This window comes from Pseudoliparis swirei, chromosome 11 (assembly GCF_029220125.1).
Source record: "Pseudoliparis swirei isolate HS2019 ecotype Mariana Trench chromosome 11, NWPU_hadal_v1, whole genome shotgun sequence".
Lineage (NCBI taxonomy): Eukaryota > Metazoa > Chordata > Actinopteri > Perciformes > Liparidae > Pseudoliparis > Pseudoliparis swirei.
In genome coordinates, this window is record NC_079398.1 from 10,332,677 (window position 1) to 10,351,721 (window position 19,045).

The window sequence follows — 19,045 nt, forward strand, 5'->3', positions numbered from 1 at the left end:
TCGAGCTGTTTTCTGTCCATTACAGACACATCCCGGTGTCTCCTGTAAACTCTACAATCCGGGACTTCTCTCTCTCTCGCTTGTATCCCTCTATCCCTGGTACAGAAATGGCCACAGCTGGTAAAGTGAGTTTAATCTATCACGTGGCCATTCTGGAGTCTTTATTTTTGTTTCCTTATTTCTCGTCATTGTTGCAATATGCACGTGACAGTTTGCCTCGGTCACATGACGGCCAATGATAATTTGAGATGATTTACCGTGAATAATGTCTTTCATTTGAATGTGCTTGAAGGTTGATTCAGGGGTTGGAGTGAGCTTTCCTGCGCAGTGTTTTCCAGCATATCTGGTTGACAGATAAGTCATATTATGGACTAGTGTTTGGGTATCTTGACCTTAAAGTGCCCTCTCTCTCTCTCTCTCTCTTTCCGCCTCCAACTCTTAATCTCGGTCTCTCTCTGTGTCCTCTGGCTCATGTCCTGACTTGACACAGTTTGAACGTGTCCCGTCAGTTTTTGTGTTGATATTGGCAAGGCGGAGGGGCATGGTCATGATAAAACACACCAGTGGAAGACCACAGCAGCATTAAGGGAAATAACAAATGCTTATTTTATCAAATTGGACACAACGGAGATACTCGGCGGTTTAATTGCGTGTTTGTGGACTTTACACTGTTGTAGCTCGTATAGCCTTTATCAGAGGATTGCGACACTGTGGCTCTTTTGTTCGATAACCTTCCTAAGATTGATAATTTCTCAGTTATATTGGTCGTATTTCCCTGCTGGGGGTAGTTTCATGTGTTTTTACTGCCCTGTAGGTCATCAAGTGCAAGGCAGCAGTGGCCTGGGAGCCCAACAAGCCTTTGGTGATTGAGGAGGTCGAAGTAGCCCCGCCCGAGGCCAACGAGGTCCGCATCAAGGTGAGAGACATCCACCATCAGAACACACACACACGCGCGGACGTGAAGGTTATAATATGCTGAGTATTGCTGGAACATATATTGCGATTTATTTGCCATTAATTACCTTTTTTTCTTTTCTTTTTTTACTGAACATTTTGCTTTTTGCCAATATCTGTTGTGTCTAACTAAAGGACGCTTTCACTAACCCTGCGTTCACACCATAAGCGTCGCGAACCTTCGCAATGCTTTACTTACGTGACTTTACACGCTTGAGAAGTTGTGGTTTATTCCCGTCGTTTGCAAATTAGAGTGGGCGGGGCTTATCTCTGTGGCTTGAAGAAGAACTAACCACCGGTTCTGCTTTCTACTTGTTGAGGACATGTCTCGCAGTAAACAGTTTGTTTCACATCTGACGAAGCAATTGGTTTGAATGCATAAGCATTACTCATGAATTATTCTTCTGTCAAATTTGTTCTCAAGTGTTTGCCAAGTCAACTTGCCAAATCTAAGAAAGGCATGTTTTGCTTTGTTTAAGTGGTCCCCTGCATATTGTCAACCGGATACACAATAGTGTACTCACAGTGTGTTACACACATTCCAGCTCCAAATCAGCCTCACATTCACAAACAGAAACTCCGGGAAAACCAAATAATCTCAAACATATCATATTCATGTCATTAATATTAATGTGAAATGATGTGTCGCTCCATTAACTTTTTAGTGTGTGCGTGTGCATTCATGGGACAGATTCATGCACACATTATTAAAAATGATAAACACAAAAAGATACGACCGCTCACAAAGTCAAAGTGTACTCACCTTTCCAACTGTGGACATTTTTCCAGCAAAAAGAGCAACTGAGCAGGAGAGGAGTCAGGAGGCGAGTGCAGTCGCAAGACAACAAGTGGGGAGGAGACCAGAGATCAAAGAGATCTGAATGTTATTGCATCAGTAAAAATGCAAAGGAGTGTTGGAACATGTCCATCAGTGGAGATGATAATAAATCACCTTTGCTCAAGGGCAGTTGACCAACACAGGATATAAAAAATAGGATCGCTGCAAGCTCAAATTAAAAAGTTTAAATTAAAGAGCAACTCCTCTAAAAAGAGAGGGATGGAGTGAATTATGCATTTATTACATCAATAAATTAAACCAGGTGGGGATAAACTGCACCGTCAGGGAGGTCCGTGTCGAGTTAGATGTAAAACGAAAAGTCATAAAATATGTTGGCAAAATTAGAAGCAACTTTCACTTCCACACAAACCAAATGAACAAAACACACAAACTACGGTGACTAAATGCAACAATGACTCCTCTACCACTGAGCCCCCCCCCCCTCCCCTTCAGCACAGTACAAAGCCCTCCAAGGAAACAGAAAACGCAGTTGACGGTTTTAAAGATTGACACTAAAATATAATAAATCTAATATATAATAGGTCTGAGGAAAAACAGCGGTTGGCTCCTCCAATGTCTGTTTAGCAACAACACATTTATAAAAAACAATAACTTTATCAATTAACCTTTAATAAAATCATGCTTTTAGATATTTAGACACTTTGATATGTTTAGCTTACACTGCAGATGATACTCGTGAATCGGACAAGCAGATTAGTATTTTAGTGCTCGTCGTCAAATACAGTGGTAAATGGTGGTAAATGACAATTCAATTTGGGGTCATTGAAAGCATCGCAGTGGTCTCATTGAGAAGAAACATTCATGACCGTCCGGATGCTGTGGAAACAAAACAGAAGAGAAATGAGGACACCCCCTTTTTTAATTGATCTGTATTATCGTCGAGTGGTGGGGGAAGTATACAAGTGCACATCTACCATTTGCCCTGCTTCATCAGCTCAATGGCGTCGTTGACCTGGTCCAGAGTCATGGTGTGAGTGATGAACTCATCCACCATTATCTTCTTGTCCAGGTAGGCTTTGACCATCTGAGGCACGTCCTGCTTACCCTTAAAGCCTGAGGCACACAATGACTTAAGCAAAGACTTGTATCCAGAATATGACTAACTAGCTACCCACAGCAGAGGAGTTACCAGAGCGACGGTCCTATTGGTCTCACCTCCAAACGCGGAGCCCTTCCATGTGCGCCCGGCGATGAGCTGAACGGGTCGGGCCGAAAAGTCTTCCATTTCCGTCCAGCCGACTATCACACTGACGCCCCAACCCTGCATACAAGACTCCAAGGCGCTGCGCTAAACGGAAAAGTTCTGTTTAGATCGAGAGGTCACACCTCTTCATTATATCCTTGAACCGTATAAAATCAAAGCCTCCTCACCATGACGGCCACATTCCCGACACATTCCAGGGAGAAGTCCACTCCTCCGTCGGTCATCTCGGACAGCACCTCGCTCACGGGCTTACTGTGATCCTTGGGGTTCACGAAGTCGGTCGCCCCGAACACCTTGGCCTTCTCGAACTTATCCGGATTGATGTCAACGGCAAAGATCCTCTTGGCTCCTGCGGCCTTGCAGCCCATGACCGCAGCCAAGCCCACAGCTCCCAGACCGAACACGGCACACGTGGAGCCCGGTTCCACCTAGGGGCCAACAGAGTTGGGTCAACGTGGCTCTTCGGGTCGGACGTCTTGGTTCTTAAGACACTTGTTCTCCCGAGAGACTTTGGTGGTAAAATTTTTAAATGCATTGTCTTTAAACCGTGTGGATTCATTACAGTTGCAATAAAAATTATTCAACCATCCATTGCTTATTAGGCTTATTGGCAAATTGTAATAATTTTCAGCTGTTTGCAATGAACAAAGTAGAAAAGAACAGTTGAAATAGTTCAACAAAACTAATATTACCATGGTTTTCATCCAACTTGCTACTATTAATCACTACTGCAGTCTCAAACATATTCAACCCCTTCATGACAAGCATCTTCAGTACTTCGGAGAAGAGATCATTGCCTTGCACAAACAAGGAAAAGGATACAACAAGATAGTAAAAGCACTGAATTCCCTAGAGATGCAGTTGAAAGTATAGTTCTCAAGTTCAAAGTTGAACGGACAGTGGCTACACTACCTGGACGTGGCAGAAAGAGGAAGCTATCAGCGGCTGCCACCAGATTCCTGAGGAGGCAAGTGGTCCAAAACCCTCGAGTGACTGCAAACACCTGCAGCGAGACTTGGTGGCAGCAGGCACTGAGGTCTCAGTTTGCACAGTAAGGCGCACGCTAAACACTGAAGGGTTCCATGCCCGGACTCCAAGACGCACACCACTACTGACCAAAAAGCACAAGAAAAGTCGGCTCCAACATGCTGAAAACCATATAAATAAGCCACCAAAGTTTTGGAATTCTGTTCTGTGGAGCGATGAGACAAAACTGGAACTTTTCGGGCCTATGGATCAGCGGTATGTCTGGAGGAAGAAGAATGAAGCTGTAACGGCTTTCGGGCCGTCACCCGTAGAACGAAGGATCAGCAATCACCAAGGTTCTGTTCTGTAACATTTCTTTATTTACCACAGCAGACCGCAAGACTGCACCTTTGCTCACTCTTTTCCAACCTCACTCTCGACTGCTCCTTTTATGGGAGCAGCGTCAGCTGCTGGCTGATTGCTAATCAGCCAGAGCAGATGGCTGATTACCAATCAGCCAGCAGTCGAGGTCAATTAGAGACCCCCACCCCCCGAGCTGCCACAGAAGTGTATGCTGAAAAGAACACCCTGCCTACAGTGAAGCATGATGCTCTGGGGCTGCTTTGCTACCTCGGGCACTGGAGACCTGCAGCGTGAGGAGGGCACGGTGGATTCAGTCAAGTATCAGGAAATCTTAGGAACAAACGTCATGCCGTCTGTGATGAAGCTGAAGCTTGGGCGTCATTGGACCTTCCAACAGGACAATGATCCCAAGCATACCTCAAAGTCCACCAAGGCTTGGTCTCAGAAGAAGAAATGGAAGATTCTAGAGTGACCGTCACAGTCGCCTGACTTGAACCCCATCGAAAATCTCTGGTGGGATTTGAAGAAGGCAGTTGCAGTACGCACACCGAAGAATATTACTGAACTGGAGGCCATTGCCCATGAGCAATGGGCTCAGATTCCTCAGGAGTGCTGTCAGAAGCTGGTGTCTGGCTATGCATCACGTTTGCAGCAGGTCGTAACAGCAAAAGGGTGCTCTCCTAAGTACTGAAGATGTCATGAAGGGGTTGAATAATTTTGAGTAAATTCATTAAAGTCATTAAAAGTAGCAATTTGTGTTGAATTTGGATAAAACCCTTGTAATATTAGTTTCATTAAACTATTGAAACAATTCTTATGTAATTTGTTATTGCAAACAGCTGAGAAATTGTATATTTTGCCAATACACCTTATGTGCAATGGTGGTTGAATAATTTTGATTGCAACTGTACAACAGACCCACCTTAGCAGTGTTCACTGCCGCTCCGTATCCCGTGCAGATCCCACAGCCAAGGAGACAGACTTTGTCCAGAGGGGCAGCGGGGTCGATCTTAGCCACAGCCATCTGGTTCACCACCGTGTACTGGGTGAAGGTACTGGTTCCTTTAAACTGCAGCAGCTTCTTCCCCTTACAGGTGAACCTGGACTCTGGAAACCCATTGCTGTGACTAACCCTGAGGAGAGAATTTATTAAGATGAATACTCAGCTTTTTTAGCACGGAATGAAAAACTAAAGAGGAACATAGTTCTCAACTGCCTGTACCGCTGAGAGATACGTGTTGAATACAACTTGTCGATAACCGTATGAACACACCCAAGAGAAAGGACATTAAAAGGTTGAGACTGAAGAGAAAACACATTGGAAGGGAGGAGATGATTGAGTATGGAGCTCACCATGCTTTCTCACACTGGTTGGTCTTGGGACTCTTACAGAATTTACATTCTTTACACTGAGCGATGAACAGAGGAATGACCTTGTCTCCTGAAATACAAAAACAAAGTTAATCAAAAACGTTTAGAATTGTGTTATATAAAGAAATATATATATACATAAATATATATATATATACACACACACAAATATATATTATATATACATATATACACACATATATATGTATATAAATATATACTGTATATTTAAACAGACACATATATAATATATATATTTATATAAATCTATAAACCATATACATACAGTATATGTATATAAAAATATACATATAAATATATATAGTTAATCATACATATGTATATACTGTATATATTTACGCAAACACATATATACTATGTATATATATATTTATATACATCTATATACACACATATATATGTATATATATAGTTTTATATACGTATATATATATATATTTATAGTTACATATATATATATAGAGAGAGAGAGAGATAGTTATATAGATAAGTTAGTTGTTTTTACATATTTGTTGATGACTAAATTATTAAGATGAATTTGCTAATAGTGGCTTCAGAGGTTTTACGCGAGCCTACGTATTAATCACTGTGCAACAGAACAGCTGTTTCCAGTCACGATAAGTTAAAATATACAACACACAGACATGAGACACATACATCTTCTCATCTCACACATGTAAAGTAAGCAAATAATCATGAATCCAAAGTATTGTAAAATTAGAAACTGACCTGGCTGAAATTCAGTGACTCCAGGCCCGACGCTCTCCACGAAGCCGGCTGCCTCGTGGCCGAGGATGACCGGGAAGCCGTTCTCATCCTGACTCTCCAGCAGGTGGTACAGGTCCGTGTGGCACACCGCAGTCGCCACAATCTGCACCGGAGACAAGAGCCAAGCGTTGAAAAGTTAAAGACGAGCAAGCAACACTTTAACATTATGTAATGCGATACATCAAATATATTACTCTTCATGGAATAATACACACAGTAGCAGGGAAGAGTGTCACGAAGGACGTACCACACCCTGGATATGTGGGAAAGATGGACGGCGTGCCACAAACATCACATTTAAAAAAATCTTTTGCTGTGTTATTTGTTTGTTATAACATTTTTGCCCAAGAGAACAACTTGTGCACATCGTGGTCTTGTGGGCTCGCTCAGGACTGGACAATAGAATCGGTTATTAGCGACATCAGGAACAAATGCATCGATGACGTATTAGCGAAGGTTACTGGATGAACATTTCTAAATTTGAAGCCCAACAACTTGGGTGGTTTGGACGGATTCAGCCGAATACAGGGACGCACATGAGTAATGGTGGTGGGCGACGCCCTCCAGCCGGCTGCCTCCCAGCTGGGGGAGAAACGCATGAGAGTTTGCTGTTCATTGGTTGGTTCAGCATTTAATACCACTGCACTCTCCAAGCTCATCATCCAGCTCAGAGACCTGGGACCGTGAAAGGCCTCGACACCAACAGGTGATGAGATGGAGGAGGTCAGAGCCCTGCTATGTTGTTGCCAGGGCAACAGCCTCCATCTCAATTTCTGTAAGACAGAGGAGCTGATTCCGAACGTCAGGAAGCCACCGAGATGAGGACACGTCCTCCGACAGGATCTCAAAGACAGCTGCTCTTTTTGTGCTTCAAACCGTGTTATATGTGTATATATATATATCTTAAAACCTAAAAAGTATTTTGCATTGAGATATTGGCAATATTGTTTCGATGCCAAGTGATAATCTTTTACAACATAAATTATGAATGTTGCACTTTTGGAAACAATTGCTTCCAAGTGCACTGGGCGGTGGGGAAGTCAGGGGGATTGCAGTGTGGAGACTATTATACAAAAGGTCAGGTGCCTGACTGGTGAATCTGTCTGCTTGAATTAAGTGGGATGAACTAATGCTGCGTTCACACCAAAAGTCGATCCCATGCAAAGTCAATGCACGGACGCAAATGGTTGCGTGTGGCGCAAATTTGGAGCAAAGCGAAAAATTCGCCTCATTCGCTGAGTTGCAAAAGCCAATCAGCGTTGAGCTGCTCCGCTGTTGGTGAATCTAACTGCTGCTGCTGCTCGAGTAGCGCTGGAAGCAAAAGTCATTCAGACGGAGTCGGTGAAAGTCACCGAGCTGTGTGAGCCTACCGGCGATGTTATGAACCCAAACACGAGGGCGTTCGATGTTTCTGACGTTTGTGGGATGTCCTCAACAAGTAGAAAGCAGAACCGGTGGTTAGTTCTTCTTCAAGCCACAGAGATAAGCCCCGCCCACTCTAATTTGCAAACGACGGGAATAAACCACAACTTCTCAAGCGTGTAAAGTCACGTAAGTAAAGCATTGCGAAGGTTCGCGACGCTTATGGTGTGAACGCAGGGTTAGTGAAAGCGTCCTTTAGTTAGACACAACAGATATTGGCAAAAAGCAAAATGTTCAGTAAAAAAAGAAAAGAAAAAAAGGTAATTAATGGCAAATAAATCGCAATATATGTTCCAGCAATACTCAGCATATTATAACCTTCACGTCCGCGCGTGTGTGTGTGTTCTGATGGTGGATGTCTCTCACCTTGATGCGGACCTCGTTGGCCTCGGGCGGGGCTACTTCGATCTCCTCGATCACCAAAGGCTTGTTGGGCTCCCAGGCCACTGCTGCCTTGCACTTGATGACCTACAGGGCAGTAAAAACACATGAAACTACCCCCAGCAGGGAAATACGACCAATATAACTGAGAAATTATCAATCTTAGGAAGGTTATCGAACAAAAGAGCCACAGTGTCGCAATCCTCTGATAAAGGCTATACGAGCTACAACAGTGTAAAGTCCACAAACACGCAATTAAACCGCCGAGTATCTCCGTTGTGTCCAATTTGATAAAATAAGCATTTGTTATTTCCCTTAATGCTGCTGTGGTCTTCCACTGGTGTGTTTTATCATGACCATGCCCCTCCGCCTTGCCAATATCAACACAAAAACTGACGGGACACGTTCAAACTGTGTCAAGTCAGGACATGAGCCAGAGGACACAGAGAGAGACCGAGATTAAGAGTTGGAGGCGGAAAGAGAGAGAGAGAGAGAAAGGGCACTTTAAGGTCAAGATACCCAAACACTAGTCCATAATATGACTTATCTGTCAACCAGATATGCTGGAAAACACTGCGCAGGAAAGCTCACTCCAACCCCTGAATCAACCTTCAAGCACATTCAAATGAAAGACATTATTCACGGTAAATCATCTCAAATTATCATTGGCCGTCATGTGACCGAGGCAAACTGTCACGTGCATATTGCAACAATGAAGAGAAATAAGGAAACAAAAATAAAGACTCCAGAATGGCCACGTGATAGATTAAACTCACTTTACCAGCTGTGGCCATTTCTGTACCAGGGATAGAGGGATACAAGCGAGAGAGAGAGAAGTCCCGGATTGTAGAGTTTACAGGAGACACCGGGATGTGTCTGTAATGGACAGAAAACAGCTCGACTTCCTGATGGGCAGGGTCCACATATGTAGCCACGCCCTCCTTTTGCACATTGACCTCATTCATGCTCACGTGATCATATTTATTACTTGTATGGTTGCACCCGGGTTACAACCAGCAGGGGGCGGGGAGAAGCAGTGATCTCATGATAAGGTTTGAACATGCAAATAGGGGTCCTTTTGGATTGGCAGTGTTCACACCTCACTCTATCAGGACGACGGACAAGAAAAGAGGCCTTTGGGCAATCTTGAGCCTTTGTGCCTGAGGAAATGCATGTCTGTGGGTCAGGGGTGAAGCAACCTGAGCCAGGGGGTAGCCGCGGTGGCTTCACTCTGTGCTAGAGTTCTTTGGATGTGTGCCCTTTGTCCACATGCCAGAATCAGTTCCACGGCTCACTGTAGTCAGATCTTTAATTTTTTTTCCCTCTCTCACCCACAAATACTCCGCCTCTGATTGGCCAGCACTCGTCGCCTTCTTGCCGCAGTTTGTCAGGTTTATTGCCGGAGCTTGATGGGAGGTCGGGAGAGTTAATGATTTCAACTCGGATGCGGCTGTGTTGATTATGACGGCAGCCTTCTCGTGTCGAGCTCTCTTTCCTGATTACAATGTCCTGGTTATGAGGAAGAACAAATGTTTACCTATATGGAAGGAATACAATAATAATATACATAATAATGTAACAGTTAATGGTTCAAAGTATTCACACTTCATCAAGTTTATTGCTGAAGCTCGATGGGAGGTCTGTTTTTCCGTGAACGGAATCCAATAAGTAAACTGAACTTTGTCAGTTATGTGTGACACTGAAAGGGAGCGAAGGACAACTACATGTAGGGCCTACTATAAAGCAGGAGAAAAACTAGTTTTTTTCTTTCAATATGAATAAAAGGAAAATAAACTTGAAATATACATACTGTATATATAAGTGATTACAGCACACTCTATCTTTACACAGCATGTCGAAGTGTCCCCCCAGTGGCTCCCCGGGCTCTTCACTGCAGCCCACCTTCATAACTCAGGATGGGTCAAATGCAGAGAAGAATCTCCCCAATAAAAGGATCAATAAAGGATGAATTAAAAACGAAACAGTTGTTTGGCGCTATAGCAATGCTCCGTGGATCAAATTTGGCGCCTTCTACGTTCAGAGCTTCGAGGAGTTGTTTTCTACACTCAAAAAAACGATTCAAGCCCTTCTTAGAGGTGACACATTTAAATATTGTTTGATACATTTAAATAAATCAATTACAAAACGAAGATATTTATATTGAATGGGTGGAACACAAAATGTCGGAATACTTTCATTTATTAGATTTATTTAGGTTACACTCACAAAAACGATTCAAGCCCTTCTTCGAGGTGACACATTTAAATATTGTTTGATACATTTAAATAAATCAATTACAAAAATAGATATTTATATTTAATGGGTGTTACACAAAATGTGTGAATACTTTCATTTATTAGATTTATTTAGGTTAGATGGTGTGCATATCAACTCAAAATAAATGTGTTTCATTGAGGACTACCCTTTGCGCATGCGCCTTCTGAAAATCAGTTGTTTACAAGGTGAAGAATCTTTCAGGGCTGCACGGTGGTGTAGTGGCTAGCACTGTCGCCTCAAAGCCAGAGGTCCGTGGGTTCAATTCCCAGTCTGGACGTTACTTCTGTGTGGATGTTGCATATTTTGTTAGTTAGTTAGTTTATATTTTGAGTTGGACAAACACAAATTAATTTAATTTAATGAATATCGTTATTTTATTTGAGATGTATTTGATACAAATGAGTTGGACTAACTTAATTACATTTTATTGCACTGATGTGCTAAATTTGAGTTGGAGTTGCATATAATTATTGGATGGAAAACCTGCCAAAAATGTAATTGAGTTCATCCAATGAGTCATTTCTTTGAGTGTATGATAATAAGTTAAAGCACAGGGTGGGAACCAGTGACTCAGGCTTTCATTTATAAATGTAATAACTATGACCTCACTAGTCCCTGCCCATCTGGATGTTTGCGTAACAGCAGTATTTAAACCTCAAATCCAAAGTCCCTCCTCTCCACTATTCGGTCGAGCAGCTCTCTCTCTCACAACTCCGTCCTTATTATTTGCTTTTAGCTTTGCTGCAAAAATGGCGACAGCTGGTAAGGTATGTATCAAATAGGAGAGTATATAATAATGTAAAGTGCAGCTGTGATGTTTAAACTTGTTTTTTAGAGTATAGTAGTTTAATTACAAGTGTGTGAACATGGAAAAAACTAAACGTCTAAGCTGATAACATGTGTGTCAGTGCTCTCACCAAAAGTGTTAACGTTATTATCGTTGCACATGCTTGCTTTTGTTCGACTTTTCCAACTTTGAGTGAACCACGTTTACTGCCGTCCCCTCTGCCTCACTGAGATATCGTGTTGCACGTCATTCTAGTTTGAAAACTATTCAGATGGATTTGCGCAGCAATGGAAAATTGGCACAGATGAGGAGGTCGAGAGCCAAAAGCAGATCCTGAAGGCCCACATTGGAATACAAAAAAAAGACCAAAATAACTTTGAAGTGACGTTTACTTTTTCAGCAGCAGCAGTGTTAGAGTACTGGAAGCCACTGTCATCTACCGCCGTGGATATGGAGTGAATGATTTATGTTTTCTGCCATGATTATGTGCATTGCATGAGTCAAAGTGGCGCCTCCTAGATGACAGCAGCTCCCGGTAACTCCAGATTCCACTGCCCTGTAGGTCATCAAGTGCAAGGCAGCAGTGGCCTGGGAGCCCAACAAGCCTTTGGTGATTGAGGAGATCGAAGTAGCCCCGCCCCAGACCAACGAGGTCCGCATCAAGGTGAGAGATGTCCACACACACACACACACACACACACACACCACACACACACACACACACACACACACACAAATACACACACACAGGAAGGGCGAATGAATGTCGTTCTTAATGAGGACTTTGAAGACTTCCCCAACCAGAAATCCAAAGTGACGATCAACTCCTCAATGTCTTCCTCTGGATATGTTTGTAGATGCCCCACAAAATAAATGTATATTTCATCTGCGTTATCATGAACAAGAACACAAAGGCCACTGTTCTCTCCCCATGTGCAACGAGAAGTCAACATCCGTGAAGTCGTCACTTAACTCGCATCCCAAATGACGATCTTTTCCAAACCTAACTAAGTATTTTTTCTGCCGAAACCGAACTAAGTATATTCTGATGCTAAACGTAACCAAGTAGTTGTTTAAGGACCAAACCAGGGCTTAAATGTTTTGCATGGCAGGATGCCTATAACCCTATAAACATGTAGTTAGAAGCAAAGTTCAGGTTATTCTTCAGTCGTACATGCCTATGTTAGCATCCTATGCTCGAGCGGATTAACACACAATTGAATTCATTCCTTGGTCCACTGGTTCGGTTGCTTTGCTGTGATTTTTAAATGGCGATACCCAACTTCTGTCCAATCAACATCTGCATCAGCGTTTTGTCATTGTGCGGTCGTTTTGTCTCGGACGCAGATCGTGGCGAGCGGACTGTGCCACACCGACCTGTACCATCTGTTTGAGGGCATGCATAAAGACGGCTTCCCTGCCGTCCTCGGCCACGAGGGAGCCGGCATCGTAGAGAGCGTCGGGCCTGGAGTCATTGAGTTTCAACCGGGTCAGTCCAGGCTCCCGTCCTCAAAGGTTTAATCTGTCTAACTGCTCGATGTTTGTGGCAGCAATGCTCATCCCAGCCAACCTGGTTGACATCGGATTTGTTGTTTGAATCTCAGGAGACAAGGTCATCCCCTTGTTCATACCTCAGTGTGGAGAATGTCGCTTTTGCAAGAGTCCCAAAACCAACCAGTGTGTGAATGCCTGGTGAGCTCAACTTCTTCTTCTCATCTCTTCATTTGCATGAATCCAGGATGTGCTCACACGGGGTCTTTAGGCTATTGACCCATTTGATGGTGGATCAACACCAAATGTGTCTCTACATATGTCATAGCACTCACTATGTCAGAGGAGCAACTGTAGGTGATGCCTGATGATGTCACAGTATTGCACCCTCCAATGCAAACATTGCGTCTCAAGCCATATTTTTATTTCAGCAAATTCTCTCCTCAGGGATGTTGGTGTGATGTCAAACCCAGAGTCCAGGTTCACCTGCAAGGGGAAGAAGGTCCTGCAATTTATGGGAACCAGTACCTTCTCTGAGTACACAGTTATCAACCAGATGGCTGTGGCTAAGATCGACCCCGCTGCCCCTCTGGACAAAGTCTGTCTCCTTGGCTGTGGGATCTGCACGGGATACGGAGCGGCAGTGAACACTGCTAAAGTGGGTTTGACTGTCAGGGATAGTCCAACATGTATTGTTGAAAGCTAAGACCTGCGGTAATCCCCTCCCACACACCGCGCTGTTAAAAACCAGGCGTCTGAAATGACATCCTGTCAGTAGCACCAAAGTCTCGGGAGAACAAGTGTCTTAACCCTTGTGTTGCCTTAGGGTCATTTTGACCCGAATCAATATTACACCCTGACCCTCCCCCCGCTTTAGGATTAATTTGACCCCATTCAATGTTTAATGTCGGTGTTCTTTCGGTAGTCAACAAACAAACATAAAGTGCCTCACACTTAAACTTGGAAAACAATATTAATTCTAATAATTTTCTGGAGGTTTTAATTGCTGGCGTCAAATTGAACCCAAAGGGTAAAATATGTTAGTAAATATAAAGGTAACAGGAGGGTGAAACATTGAATCGGGTCAAAATGACCCAAAGGCGGGGGGAGGGTGTAATATTGATTCGGGTCAAAATGACCCTAAGGCAACACAAGGGTTAAGAACCAAGACGTCCGACCTGAAGAGCCACGTTGACCCAACTCTGTTGGCCCCTGACAAGATGGCGCGGCTGTGTCCAGTCGCCGTCGCGGCAGCTCCGCGGAGATTGTGCGCTCCTTTAGTTTTTGTGTTTATTTTTAATATTTTCTTTGCCACAAACACATCGGCACTAACAACATACGACCGCAGCACACTTTTGGACATAAACTTTTGCGCAAAACAAGGGTTTTTGTCCACTTTTTCCATCGATCCAGCGTGGCCGGCAGAGATCGTACGAGCGAACCACATCAACAACAGTGGAGCCGCTACTACGGGAGACGACGAAAACATCGAGGGAAACGGAGCGGAATTCGGAACAGACTGAGAGTTCAAGCCCACCGTCCACCTCTGCCCAGCATCCTTCTTGCTAACGTCCAGTCTCTGGAAAATAAGATGGATGATGTTAGGGCAAGGATCAGATTCCAACGGGACATGCGGGATTGTAACATCTTTTGTCTGACGGAAACATGGCTGACCCCGCTGGTGCCGGATCGAGTCATATGCCCAACCGAGTCCTTCTCTGTTTTCCGTGCAGACAGAACGGAAGAGTCTGGTAAATCTAAGGGTGGAGGGGTTTGCTTCATGACTAACAACATGTGGTGTGACCCCAAGAACATTAAGACTCTTTCTCGTTCCTGCTCGCGAACCTGGAACATCTGACGATCTCATGCCGTCCATTCTACCTTCCCCGGGAGTTCAGCTCGGTCATCACCACAGCCGTCTACATACCACCACAAGCGGACACCGACGTAGCACTATCGGACCTACATGAGGTGTTATGTCGGCATCAGAACAAGTATCCCGATGCGGCTGTGGTGGTGGCTGGGGACTTTAACAGGGCAAACCTAAAAAAAGTCATGTCGAACTTTCACCAGCACATTACGTGTGCTACCAGAGGGGAAAGAACGTTGGACCACTGCTATACGCCATTCAAGAGAGGCTACAAGGCTGTCTCTCTCCTCCGTTAGGAAATCAGACCATGCCGCCATTTTTCTGCTTCCGGAGTATAAACAAAGGATCGCGCGGAAGCGGTAGTGACGAGGAACGAATGCGGTGGTCTGACCAATCAGAGGCTGAGCTACAGGGCGCTCTGCGTGTCGCCGACTGGGACATGATCCAATCCAGTTCCAGTGACGTCAGCGAGTTTTGGAAGTAGCAATGAGCCTCATAGCAACGCTTAACGGACACCATCGTCCCCACGGTAAAAGTTAGGGTCTTTCCTAACCAAAAGCCGTGGGTTGATAGATCCATCCGTGAAGCTGTGAACGCCTGCATTGCTGCCTATAACTCCGGTCTTGTATCCGGCAACATGGACGAGTACAAGGCAGCGGTCTATGGACTGAGGAGGGCGGTGAAGGACGCCAAAAGGAGGTACCGAGACAGAGTGGAATCACAGATGGAGCAGCGCGACACCAGGCGCCTATGGCAGGGGCTACGGACTATCACAAACTACCAGAGCAGACCCGCGCAATGGTGAGTGCCGACGCATCCCTAGCGGACGACCTGAACTCATTTTATGCACGGTTTGAGGCTAGCAACAACAGCGCTAGCTCGCCGCTAACAACAACACCGTTAAGCGTAGCCGAGGTGAGTTCTACCGCTGGGGATGAACACACACTCTCTGTGACCGAGCACAGTGTGAGGAGGGCTCTGTTGAGGGTGAACACCAGGAAAGCTGCAGGTCCAGATGGCATATCTGGGCGAGTACTGAAGACCTGTGCTAACCAGCTAGCTCCAGTGTTCACCACAATATTCAACCTCTCCCTGGTTGAGTCCGTGGTCCCCGCCTGCTTCAAGAGATCCACTATTGTCCCTGTGCCCAAGAATGCTTCTCCAGCATGTATGAATGACTACCGACCGGTGGCCCTCACCTCGGTGGTCATGAAATGCTTTGAGAGGCTGATAAAGGACTACATCTGCGCCTTCCTCCTTCCTCCATGGACCCGCTGCAGTTTGCTTATCGCCCAAACAGATCCACGGATGATGCTGTCTCCCAGGTACTGCACACCACACTCTCTCATCTGGACAGCCAGAGGGGGCTATGTGAGACTGCTGTTCATTGATTATAGTTCAGCTTTCAACACCATAGTCCCCTCCAGACTGGCCGGCAAGCTGATTGAGCTGGGACTGAACACCCCTGTGTGCTTGGATCCTGGACTTCCTGACCGCCAGGCCACAGGTGGTCAGGGTGGGCAGACACACCTCCAAATCCTCACCCTGAACACAGGATCCCCAGGGTTGCGTCCTCAGCCCCTACTGTACTCCCTGTACACACATGACTGTGTGGCCAGGTTCAGCTCAACACCATCATCAAGTTTGCGGATGACACAGTGGTGGTGGGCCTGATCTCCGACAACGACGAGAAGGCCTACCTGGAGGAAGTTGCTGATCTGTCACTCTGGTGCCAGGACAACAGCCTCATCATGAATGTCACCAAAACTAAGGAGCTGATTGTGGACTTTAGGAAGGTACAACAACAGAGGACGTACTCACCACTGGGGATTAACGGGACTACTGTGGAGAGGGTGAGCGGGTATAAATACCTGGGAGTCCACATCACCGAGGATCTGACATGGTCAACAAACACAGACACTCTGGTGAGAAAGGCAAGGCAGCGCCTACCACCTCAGGCAGCTGAGGAAATTTAAAGTTTCCCAGAGGATCCTTCAGTCCTTCTACTCTGGAGCTGTAGAGAGCGTCCTGACAGGAAGCATCACAGCCTGGTTTGGCAACTGCTCCGCTCAGGACAGGAAGGCTCTGCAGAGAGTAGTGCGTTCGGCTGAGCGCACTATTGGAACCACACTCCCACCCTGCAGGACTTGTACACCAGGAGGTGCAGAACCAGAGCCGGCAGGATCATGAAGGATCCTCACCACCCCAACAACAGACTGTTTCAGCTGCTGCGGTCAGGCAGGCGCCTCCGCAGTCACGCTGCAAGAACAGAGAGACTGAGACGGAGTTTCTTTCCTCAGGCCATCAGGATTGTGAACTCCGACCTCACCAGGACCCCCACATAGACCCACACAACTGCCCCTCTTAGGCACACACACACACACACACACACACACTTACTGTAAATATTGTGTTGTTTTTTATTTGTAAATAGTGTGTACTTGTTGCCCTTGCACATTCCTGCTGAGCATTGCCACCTTCATTTCACTGCACACCCTGTGTGTGTATGTGACAAATAAAACATCTTGAATCTTGAATCTTGAATCTTGAATCTAGGTGGAACCGGGCTCCACGTGTGCCGTGTTCGGTCTGGGAGCTGTGGGCTTGGCTGCGGTCATGGGCTGCAAGGCCGCAGGAGCCAAGAGGATCTTTGCCGTTGACATCAATCCGGATAAGTTCGAGAAGGCCAAGGTGTTCGGGGCGACCGACTTCGTGAACCCCAAGGATCACAGTAAGCCCGTGAGCGAGGTGCTGTCCGAGATGACCGACGGAGGAGTGGACTTCTCCCTGGAATGCGTCGGGAATGTGGCGGTCATGGTGAGTGGCTTTTATAAACCCGTTCTGTATTTCTCGCTCCTAGTTCTAACACCCTCCCGGTGACATGCCCACTGGCTTTGTACCGTTTCCCCCGTCTAGCGCAGCGCCTTGGAGTCGTGTGTGCGAGGTTGGGGCGTCAGCGTGCTGGTCGGGTGGACGGACATGGACGACTTTGCCGCCCGCCCCATTCAGCTCATCGCTGGACGCACCTGGAAGGGCTCCTTGTTCGGAGGTGAGATGCCTGTCAAATATTGTCACAGTGACAGGTTGTCACTTTTAATTGGTAGTCATGTCAAAAAGGCGGGTCTTAAAAAGGAATAATCGTCGTTTGAGCAGCAGTCAAAGTGAGTCGACCTCATATGGGTCTCATCCAGAGTTATTTCTCTTATCTATGGCCGGGTAGTTGCTGGTGTAGTGACGGTAAACGGCATGTATTCTTAAGATAAGACTCTATTTATTCCTATTTAAATACAAGTGTGTGCTCCCTGTGATTCAGGATTTAAGAGTAAGGACGGCGTGCCTAAGATGGTCAAAGCCTACCTGGACAAGAAGATAATGGTGGATGAGTTCATCACTCACAACATGGCTCTGGAGCAGGTCAACGACGCCATTGAGCTGATGAAGCAGGGCAAATGGTAGATGTGGGCTCGTATACTTTCTCTGCTCTTCAGGATGTACGAACCGACTGGACAGGGTCTAAATGTTGTTTGCTTTTGCTCCGCAGTATCCGGACGGTCCTGAGTATTTCCCCACAATAAGACCACCGCGTCGCTTCCAGCCGCGCAAGTCATTTTCTGTCATGGCTGACGGCGATGTTGTACCGGATCTCAACGCTGTACACCAGGGGTGCTCAATACGTCGATCGCGATCGACCTGCCAGTCGATCGCGCTGTAGTATGGTAGATCGCATGACATAAAATAAAATTGGCCCGCCCCCCTGTCACTTTCTCTATAGCGCCACATTACAGCAGAAGCATGTCATTTCTGTCTCTACGTGTCGCGTTAACAGTCCTCTGCCCGCCGTCTTGTGCGCCGCAGAGCTCCGACACCGGTTTGCGCGCATCGGGACAGAGAAAAAGTCACTAGCACCCCCCCCCCCCCCCACCCCGTCAACAACTCTTCTCGGCTCGCGCACGGCAGGTGAGCACACTCTCACTAGCACCCCCCACCCCCCGTCGGTCGATCGCCTTGACTTGGTCACACAATAAGTAGCTCGCATGCTGAAAAAGTGTGAGCACCCCTGCTGTACACATAGACAATGCACCCAATAAAGAGATTGGTCAAATATGTCTGGATGTCAGTGGGTTTTCCTCCATGTCTGGATGTCAGTGGGTTTTCCTCCATGTCTGGATGTCAGTGGGTTTTCCTTCATGTCTGTATGACATGTTATGATACATAAAGTTCATATAGTTACACTGATCTGATCGGTGGGCAGAGAGCGGACAGTATGGGCTGTGTGATGGAATAAAGTGTGTTAAAGAGGAGTCTTACATC

General features: G+C 45.8%; 2 protein-coding genes across 4 annotated transcripts; one reads left to right on the forward strand and one right to left on the reverse strand.

Annotated features, from left to right (window-relative positions):
* The first annotated feature begins 92 nt into the window (after positions 1-92).
* On the forward strand, positions 93-18,840 carry LOC130201883 (alcohol dehydrogenase 1-like). Of its 2 annotated transcripts, none has more exons than XM_056427066.1 (9): positions 93-125; positions 815-916; positions 12,721-12,862; positions 12,978-13,065; positions 13,312-13,522; positions 17,291-17,551; positions 17,651-17,783; positions 18,048-18,186; positions 18,276-18,840. In XM_056427066.1, exons 1-9 carry the CDS (start codon positions 108-110, stop codon positions 18,307-18,309), a joined length of 1,128 nt encoding a protein of 375 aa, XP_056283041.1. In that variant the 5' UTR covers positions 93-107; the 3' UTR covers positions 18,310-18,840. The 2 variants fall into 2 exon arrangements, with proteins under 2 accessions (XP_056283041.1, XP_056283040.1); XM_056427065.1 differs by lacking the exons at positions 93-125; positions 815-916 and adding exons at positions 11,256-11,353; positions 11,936-12,037.
* Positions 2,402-9,209, reverse strand: LOC130201882 (alcohol dehydrogenase 1-like). 2 transcript variants are annotated; one of them, XM_056427062.1, is made up of 9 exons: positions 9,086-9,209; positions 8,295-8,396; positions 6,468-6,609; positions 5,700-5,787; positions 5,269-5,479; positions 3,185-3,445; positions 2,969-3,101; positions 2,728-2,866; positions 2,402-2,629 (listed from the first exon to the last, which is right to left on the reverse strand). In XM_056427062.1, the coding sequence occupies exons 1-9, from the start codon at positions 9,101-9,103 to the stop codon at positions 2,596-2,598; spliced, it is 1,128 nt and encodes a 375-aa protein (XP_056283037.1). In that variant the 5' UTR covers positions 9,104-9,209; the 3' UTR covers positions 2,402-2,595. The 2 variants fall into 2 exon arrangements, with proteins under 2 accessions (XP_056283037.1, XP_056283038.1); XM_056427063.1 differs by lacking the exon at positions 2,402-2,629 and having other exon boundaries at positions 2,774-2,866; positions 2,969-3,096; positions 9,086-9,208.
* Positions 18,841-19,045: the final 205 nt, after the last annotated feature.

Coding starts and splice junctions, on each gene's coding strand:
- LOC130201883 (XM_056427066.1), top strand. Junction 17,784..18,047: donor GAAGGGCTCCTTGTTCGGAG/GTGAGATGCCTG, acceptor CCTGTGATTCAG/GATTTAAGAGTAAGGACGGC. Junction 18,187..18,275: donor CTGATGAAGCAGGGCAAATG/GTAGATGTGGGC, acceptor TTTGCTCCGCAG/TATCCGGACGGTCCTGAGTA.
- LOC130201882 (XM_056427062.1), bottom strand. Junction 5,480..5,699: donor AACCAGTGTGAGAAAGCATG/GTGAGCTCCATA, acceptor TTCTCTCCTCAG/GGTTAGTCACAGCAATGGGT. Junction 3,446..5,268: donor CGGCAGTGAACACTGCTAAG/GTGGGTCTGTTG, acceptor GTTGGCCCCTAG/GTGGAACCGGGCTCCACGTG.